Source organism: Acanthochromis polyacanthus, chromosome 2 (assembly GCF_021347895.1).
Source record: "Acanthochromis polyacanthus isolate Apoly-LR-REF ecotype Palm Island chromosome 2, KAUST_Apoly_ChrSc, whole genome shotgun sequence".
Taxonomy (NCBI): Eukaryota; Metazoa; Chordata; class Actinopteri; family Pomacentridae; genus Acanthochromis; species Acanthochromis polyacanthus.
The window spans coordinates 27395803-27404997 of NC_067114.1; the positions used below are offsets into that span (position 1 = coordinate 27395803).

The 9195-nt window shown below is 39.3% G+C and overlaps 1 protein-coding gene across 1 annotated transcript; it reads right to left on the reverse strand.

Annotated features, from left to right (window-relative positions):
* Positions 1 to 544: 544 nt before the first annotated feature.
* dhcr7 (7-dehydrocholesterol reductase) lies at positions 545 to 8875 on the reverse strand. The gene is made up of 8 exons (XM_022215370.2): positions 8736 to 8875; positions 7571 to 7679; positions 5604 to 5826; positions 5429 to 5519; positions 5003 to 5216; positions 4623 to 4827; positions 2081 to 2212; positions 545 to 1940 (listed from the first exon to the last, which is right to left on the reverse strand). Exons 2-8 carry the CDS (start codon positions 7657 to 7659, stop codon positions 1476 to 1478), a joined length of 1419 nt encoding a protein of 472 aa, XP_022071062.1. The 5' UTR covers positions 7660 to 7679; positions 8736 to 8875; the 3' UTR covers positions 545 to 1475.
* Between the last annotated feature and the right edge of the window lie 320 nt (positions 8876 to 9195).

Consider the following 9195-nt stretch of genomic DNA (forward strand, 5'->3'; position numbering starts at 1 on the left):
AAATGTTACTAATTAAAGCAACTGCGCTCATTCAGTTGCCTTTTTATTGTTTTCAGTCTAACTAGCAACTGTCTCACTATGGTTTTGTTGATGTGCACATGACTATTGGAAGTAAATTGTGCCGGGAACAAAATAGTGGTTCAACACACAGTGACAAAAAACATGGCATTTCATTGGTGTTAGTTTGGGCTAAGGACACATGACTGCTAGTGTGAGGTTATTTAAGTGATTTGGGGGAGTGTAAGCTTTTAGGTAAACCCACCAAAAATATAGTAACAGGAGCATTACAAGCATGTATCTCCATCACTGACTGCTGGGATAAGCTTTCATTTGCTGTCCTCTAGTGTTAGAACGCAGAGATTACATCAAATTAGACATTTACAATTATGTGTGATTGTCCTACAATCATAGTGTTACAGATACTTGAAAATATATATTTGTTGTAAATTAAATATAATATGCATATGATCATTTTTAAAAATTATTTCACTGATAACAAAATCTCAAATTTTGGTCAGCAGATAAAGTAGTCACCAGAAAAATGTAAGTTTATTGTGTTACTTTATTGCTATCAGAAAGGCAGTGTTGGTATGAGGAAATCAACATTAAATGAATGTGATGGTTTAAAAAAGCAAAAATTACTTCTCTCAACATAGAGCTTGAAGTTCATTGCTGATTAAGTGCTTATATTCAGTGGTTGTTAAAAAGTCGAACAGGTCATTTAAACGGTTTACACTGTCTATACAAAGCTCAGCCCTTAGACGATCTTTATACAGAGATTAGACAACTTTTCTGTCATGTAGGTCGTGGTAGCAGAGCAAACAATTAAACTGGTCCATTTACCATTAGGCAGCAACAAGCTATTGTAGTTGACACAGTCTCAAACTTCATAATGACCTGAGCGCTGCGTGATATCATCAAACTTATTTTCACCACAGTCAAAAGAAACCCACATGTTATATTTACAATATAACACATAACCATCAAATTGTAATATCTGAGAAACTTAAACCTGGCATACTAGTTATGGCTATATCACTGAATTATGTAGAACAGCTGTAGGCAAAGCAGGACTGCACAGCTAACTCTTGCTTCTGTTCCTGAGTTTGGTTGTGCTTGGTCCTGCTAACTCCAAAAACATTGTGCATTGTGCTGTTTTTAAAAATGTGTTAAACTGTCACAGCTTAAAGGAAGCAGACTTGTGAATCAAACTGCTTTTACTGAGGCAGAGAAATACAGCGATAAACATACTCTACCTGAACATACACATGTACAGTGCTCTAATATATAAGAAGCATAATAAAAAAGACAGAATGTATGAAATACAGTGTAGAATGTTTAGGGTACTGTGTTCTTGATATGTAGAAAAGTCATGTTGATCTTGACAGCTTATTACCATGTCATAACTTATGTATCTGTCTTAATCTTTGACCCAATCTCTCCAATTTCTTCCCAGTTTTGCCCGCCTCCTCTTTCTAAAACACTCCAGGAATCAGCCGGTAAGGCACAGCATCTGTGTAGCGTTTCCAGTCTTTGCCGTACTTGCTGCTGCAGCGGTGCTCATCACGCACACAGCGGTGGACCAGCAGAATGGTCATATAAACAATGTAAAAGTAGGGAAGTATGTGGCCAAAGCCACAGGCGGCACAGTAGGCTAAAGAACCCATCAGGTCACCAGTGTAGTTGAAGTGCCGGGCCACACCCCAGAAGCCTGAGGTCAGGAGTTTGCTGTGATGGATGCCACCATCAGCAGACCGGTACGAGCACTCGATGTATGTCGGCTTGTGGCCCCAAATAGAGCAGGAGCCATCTGTGCGGCGGAACAGATCCTTCTGGTGATTGGTGGAGCGAAAGATGTAATATCCAACAAGGCCAAGCAACAGCACAGCCAAAGCATGGGCATCTGAGAGCTGAACTGGGTGGTACACCAAGTACAGACCCTGGAGAGACACAAGCACATTTATTGTTACTTAAATAAATGTTAGAGTACCAGAAAGCTATCTACATCTAATCCAGAATGACTTTTGGTGTAACTTTGTATTTTTGTCTTGGTGTGTGTTGGCCTTTGCATGCTTGTTACCTGCAGTGTGTAGAGGTATGGCAGCCAGACGCAGTCTCCCCAGCCAAGATACCATCCAAAGTGGTCATGGCAGATATCAATGGTCTTCAGGTACCACGCCTCATTCCAGAAGAAGTCCAATACATAAATAGCCTGCAAGAAAACAAAGATCCAGTTACACAACTGTTTTTTATTGTATTACTTTGTCTCAAAGATACTTAACCTTAATCAAATTAAAGGAAATTTAACATGTATCTTTATTACTTAACCACTGTCATTACGGTACATTTACAATCAAGATTCAACACTCTAAACACAATATACAAAAATCGGTCATATTATGATGTAAAACTGGAAATAATCAAAAAGGTAAAGAATTTTAAAAAACATTTAAAAACTCAAAAGGTTATTTCACGTCAATATTTGGGATTTTGCACTCTTTCTAGATCAGCAATCATAATAAGCAAATTTGTGACACAACAATAACTCCTTCTGTACAAAAAGACAGGTTTCCTTGAGTTGTATCGTTACATTGAAGCAGCGTTTTAATGACACCGAGTTGGATTTGTCCTTTTAATGTACTTGAAGAAAGCTGCCATTGTTCACCTGCTATAAATATGGTTGTGCTCCATGTTTCCACCAGAGCATTACTCAGTAAGTAGCATAGTGACACCGGATTACTTATTACCATTAAAATTATGAAAAATGTCGAAATTAAAACTAAATTTAAACTGCAACACAGCAGTAGATGTAAAATGAAAACTGCGTCATAGCAAGAAGAATTAAAACTGCATCACAGCAAGAAGGATCAGCTCTAGACACAGTAACACGATGTGAGAATGATCAGCTTGATTGCTGTAGAAGAGCTGAGTGTAACAGAGGAGATGACTTGCATGACTTACTGACTAAAACTGGTCAAAACTGGTTTTGGCTGGTTGTAACAGTGTGTCAGGTGAGGTCATATAAGGACAGGAAGGGGTACTTTGGGTAAACATGTATTTGCTGAGGTGTAAATGTAGAGAAGTGTGGAAACACAGGCACCCCTTTATGTATTGTTTATTGTTTATTTGTTGTTCATCTTGACATTTGTAGCAAAAGTGGTTGGGTCAGTGTAGTGTTTGTATTTGAAGCTCTTCTGTGTCTGCATAGGTTGTGGGCAATCTGGGCAGAGGAGATAACCATTGTTGTTAATACTTCTCGCCACAAGGGGGAGCGTATTGGATATCACACAGGTGCGCGAAGAAGTGAGGTAGTAGAAGTAGAAAACTGAGCAAGGAAGCTGTATCGCTGTTTTATGGCTGAAAATAAACGCACACGATGTCGACCACAACTTGAAGCCTCCGTGACTGAGGTGTGTTACATAAAGAGTATGAAGAACTGATCTGATGAGGTGCCTCGTGGTAAATAAAGGCTCTGATTGGTTGGGCAGTGAGACGGCAGGAAGGATTTAGCACACCTCCTGGTGGATTTGCTCAACTATTGATTTTTTTAGGAAAGCACCAGGAGTTCAGACACTATTAAAAACAGAACTAATATGATGGTGTCAGGAAAGTGTGATGTTCACAACAAAAAATAAGATGCACCTGGGGCGTGGAAACCCCAGGGTCAAAAAGTATAAAAGACAGGGCATCAGAGGGCACAGTCAGATTTACCCCAGGGTATCTCTCAGAGTGTTTTGACCTGTGCTGCACGGAATAAACACTTTATTTTTTAATCTGAAGATTGCTCCAAGACTCTTCACTGTTTTTCATTGGTGAGACTGCTGTAACTATTACTTTTGGACCAAGGATATTTTTTAGTAAATGAGGACCTAGAATAAAGACAGAAGATTTAATCTGTGAAGACATTGTATCCACTACAAAAAGAAACCAAGTGACCACATTTAAGATGTACCTCAGTACATCGTAGGTATATACAGCTGACGTAGCGTTCACTTGTAGTCACAGTTACAGTGACACTGTGTCTCTATCTCACAATGATACAGAAATCTGTAACAAATCCATGGATCCAGTCTATAAGCCACATCACTGCCAAAATCTAATCACTTGGTCCTTGCGTCATTTCTGACCTTCCTTGAAAATATAATCCAGATTTGTTAATCTGTTTTTGACTAATGTGTCTAACAAGCAAACAGGCAAACAGACAGACAAACTTACATTCATCATCACATATCTCCGCCGTTCCTTGGCGGAGTAATTACAGTACTGAGTGCTTCAGGCGCTCCTTTGTGCCTACCGCCATCAGACTCCTAAACAGCAGCAGAGGCCACAGGACATCACTGCAATGCCACTACCCTTGTATCCTTGTACTTGCCCTGTGCTGCTGCAATACCTGAATTTCCCCTCTGGGGATCAATAAAGGATTATCTTATCTTATCTTATATCCTTTTGCAGAGTCAATCATGACAAACAACCCAAAATGAGGAGTTTAGCCAAAGTTGAGTTTGAGTTAACAAGAAGTTCTGATTATCTTCATAAGACCTGAGTCAGACACCTGGATTTTAAACCAGTCTACGATATTTGTCTAAAAAACAAAAAAAAACATTCTTTTTAATGCACATTACCTGCAGAACATTGACCAGAATCATGGAGTTGGTGATGTGGCCGTATAGTTCTTGCTGCTTGGCCATGTAAGACAGGTTGATAAGAGTCCAGGCTACAATGCCAGGTCGGCCATTGAAGAAAAGCTTGAAGTCAAACCACTTGCCAATGCGGGGGTTGAACTCAATGCCCATCATGTAGTTGTAGAAGATGTTCCCTGTGAATTTGCTGTAGGATCACAAACGGAGGTGAAAAAAAACAAGCAGACAAAGGTCGGAGCTAAAACAGCAAAAGCTAAGTTACCTTTCTGATAATACTAACACTATGCAGATAGGAAACTTTCTGATGTTAAAAACTATTCTTACTATTAAAGTTATTTGACCACATGTGTATCAGTACTCACCAGTCCTCAGAGTTCGTGGGGAAAAAATAAGCCTTTATGAAAGCAAAGGTAGACACAGCGTAGCCCAGTATATTGGTGCACCACATCAGAGGGATCCAGTTGTCGAAGATGATGGTGGGAGAGAACCAGTGGAAGTAGTGGGCATTGGCAAACCACAAGGCATGAGTGATCAGCCAACACTGTAGCCCATTGATCTCGTACTTGTTAATCAGGCCTTGGTAACAGAAAAAAACAAAATAGGTTTTAAGAAATACTATCTACATACTAATTTCTTAATAAATGGAACATACATGTTGTAAATAATAAAAATGTTTTCTTAGACATTTCTATTAAAGTCCCCAAAAGCATTAAATCAGATTGAGGCAATACTGATGTTCATAATAAAGAAAATGTTGTGAACTGATGAGATATGTGTGTGGTAATTACCAGCAGGAGTTCGTGCTCCATCCTGTACTCCACCAACATAGCCAGGAATAAACTTATTGGTGACATCGGGAATACACAAATAGAGGAACACCTAACGGACAATACAACGCGTTTTAACTTAAAGACACTGAACAGTTTCTCTCAGCTGCACTTTCCTTAAAAGTCCTCCACTTACCTGGAAGCCCACCCAGATGGCATAAATCTTAGCAGCTGACCACGTGAAGGAGGGTGATCGGTCCCAGATGGAGAGTAGTGTGGTTTCACCGCTGTATAACTCAAACAGAGGCTGGGTGATCGAACACTGGTACTGATCACAGGCCATCACAAAGTAGAAGACAATGAAAGGGGCGAAGCAAAGGAGGCCGATTACTCCGATGAGGGAAAACCAGTCAACCTCCCTAGGAATGAATCACACAGATATACACGTAGGTACAGTGTAAAGACAGATCATAAAATATCAGCGTGAAACAACTAATCAATTTGAAATCTAAAAGTGAAATTTTGCAAACAGCAAATTGCGAAGGCTGTTATTGATGATATACAAGACATGCATAGTAAATAATGAGAGCATTGCTGTGATTCAGTTTAATTTAATTTGAGCAAATCGAAACTTCCAGGGATTGTTTATGTTGCCCATTGATTAATGCATACTATGTGGTTCAGACTTGCATGCCGTGGACTGACTGACATAATACCAGTCTCAATATTTAATTGCTACACTTGCATTTTAAAGCATGACTCATCCAGGGTTTCAATTGTTGTGTTAATAGTCAGTTACACAGTGATTAGTTACACAGTGAATATTAAACGCAAGTGTGGATTTAAAATGTATATACTGCATCCGTCAGAAAGCATTGTTCAACCTTATTGTATACTGTAGTATATTCTTAAATTACTTTATGTATACCAAGTAAGAGGGGGTGATCTGACAATTCTAGATCATGGACGACTTAATTTGGTCTGCTTTTCAGAAGAATTGGACTAGCTGGTTGCTGCTAACCAGCTAGCTCTTTTGTTCTACATTCGTATTTCTCCTATCACCAGGCTGCTAGGTTGTGTCAGCCCTGAGTGCCTGGGAGCTTTCTTTGTGGAGTTTGCATGTTCTCCCTGTGCATGTGTGGATTTTCTCCTGGTTCTCCGGCTTCCTCCCACAGTCCAAAAACATGCTGGGGCTAATTGGTGATTCTAAATTGTCTGTAGATGTGAATTTGAGTGTGCTTGTTTGTCTCTGTGTAGACCTGTAATAGACTGGTGACCTGTCCAGGGTGTCCCTTGCCTACACCCTAAGTCAGCTGGGATAGACTCCAGCCCCTGCAACCCTTATGAAGATTAAGCGGTGTATAGATATCGAGTGGATGGATTTTCAGAGAGAAACACATATGTGTAATTATTAATAATGTCCAAATTCAACTCAATTTTATTTATATAGGGCCAATTCACAACATATGTCATGTCAAAGCACTTCCCATAATTTAAACAAAGTAAAGAGAACCCATCAGAATTCCCCATCAGCAAACAGTCTGCAACGGTGGGAAATGATCCTGTATGTGAATGGAATTACATTAAGTTGCTACAACTATTTCCACACTTTGTCAAAAAATACCACTGGAAAAGCATAATTGAAAGTATTTTTTGATAATGATGGCTTGGTTCTATCAAGCAATATATTGAACCGGTGTGGAAAATACCAGAACCTTGGAAAAAAAATGGGCTATAGTCATTTTCAGGCACACTTAATCTTCACATAATTTCGTAAGCCCACATATCTTCTGTGAAAACAGTATTAGAAAATTACATGACAAGAAAAAAGCAGAATGCTAATTGCAGTACTTGTGCAGTACGAAACGAAGTAGAAAGATAACTAACATTGCTTTATTTTCTCTCACTTTAAAATGTCCTGTCATTCACTCTTCACTTTTGGTAAAAATGTGAACTACCAACACTAACATTCAGTTAGTGAAGGGTATAAAATAAAGAAAGACATAGAATAAATTCACCTGTTCTCAGCACTTTTAAACTAAAACAGTGAATTACTGAACAACAGTTCAGACAATGACCAGTTTGGTGGAACTTTAGGTAATGTATTCTAAAATAGAAATCATCAATCATATGATTGTATTCTGTGATGTGACATCAACTCACCATGCTCTGCCCCACTGTGCTGGCTGCTCCATGTGTTTGGAGGTTTTGCCATCAGAACTGTGCTGGGTACGTCTCCTGGTGGACTCCATGGCTACTGCACCTTTCAACTCTGGTGAAAGATCAGGTCATCAGGTCATATTCTGTTATGAAGCAGTGCACTGTACTTTGTACACTACCAGAGCCCTTTTAAATCCCTGAACATCCATGGCATTCACCAAGTGTACAAAAAAGGAGAAAGACACCACTGAAGACCAAACAAATGTCACTTATTCAGTGTAGACTTTTACTGTATAAAGTCAGTGTTATGTCAAGTCAAGACATGTCAACCATTTATAAACAGATAATGAAATGAGATTATTGGATGAATTAAAGTACGTGTCCTTGGAGATGTGAGATAGCAAACAGGACTTTAATTGGAGGTCAGCTTGATAAAGCCTGTGTGTTTATCAGGCTTTGGCTGCAATGGAAACACTGGTCTCCAAATGCATTCAGATGAAATGTGAAGTTTTCTCCGTCTTTCATTCTCTCTCTCAGTTATGTTTCCATCATTTCATAAGACATGACATAACTTATAGACAGATCCTATCCACAACTACTACTTGTGTAACCCGAAGCATTACAGTAAACTGAACCTAAACGTAACATTAAACCAAGTCTTCATACTAGTCTTGTTACTTTGCATTACCGGCAAATGCATCTTATCCACAGAAGGGGGCGGATCCCACAAATGTGACACACTTTGGAGTACAGACTTCTGGAGCAAAGGTAACAGCAGATCAGCAGGACCAATTTACACTAAAGCTACACAAACAATAAAAGCTGGACGACTAAACGACTTCAATGCGTCACTGTTTTGCTGACATGTCGGCGTTTAGTTTCATTCCGTTTTTCCAGCAGCTTTCCACAAGAGAGGAAGTGGCACTCACAGTTGCATAACGGTTTTGGGGGAAAAAGGTAATAAATAATATATATTAGCGCGGTTAGTTGTTAGGTGTTTCTTGCGCGTGGCCTTCTTTTCACGCTCACGTGAATCAATTCAAATAACTGCGAGCAATATCTTTAGTTGACAAAATGGTGCAATTTAAATAGCAGATCGACGTTATAGACATACAATAATGTCAAAAACAGATAAAACAGTTGCAGTATTACATAGTAGCCCACTCACCCGTAGATAGCTGCACCGCTGGACGAGGAAGAAATAAGATAACTCGTCTCGTCTCTCCTGCCAGGTGCTGGTATTCATGTAACCGCTGGAAGAGCTCACCGTGGCCACACAGACTCCGCCCATAACGCTATAAGTATTAACATTCAACCAGTGGTATTCGTGCAAAGGCGGGCCTGGGCAGCGCTTCTGTCCTCTGATTGGGTGACGTTGCTGGAGCCACAACCACCTGATAAGAACTAACGCTTTTGAATGGTTTAGCCAGAATAATGTAAACTGGCAACATTATGAAATAGTTGTCAGTACTTTTCTCCTACAAATACTGTACTTTGCTTTATAAATTCGATTGTTGTCTTATAGCACCAATAATACATGTCTTAGGAAACGGATTGACACGTTTTACAAAGTTATTTTTCATTTACATTTAAATATATATTTTATACAAATTATAAACACTGATATC

What these genes read in the sequence shown, in the direction of transcription:
- dhcr7 (XM_022215370.2), bottom strand. Translation starts at nt 7,659, where the DNA reads ATGGAGTCCACCAGGAGACGTACCCAGCACAGTTCTGATGGCAAAACC. An exon ending in GCACAGTGGGGCAGAGCATG is followed by an intron (nt 5,827 to 7,570) that starts GTGAGTTGATGT and finishes ATTCATTCCTAG; the next exon opens with GGAGGTTGACTGGTTTTCCC. An exon ending in TTCTGGTCAATGTTCTGCAG is followed by an intron (nt 2,213 to 4,622) that starts GTAATGTGCATT and finishes GTTTTCTTGCAG; the next exon opens with GCTATTTATGTATTGGACTT.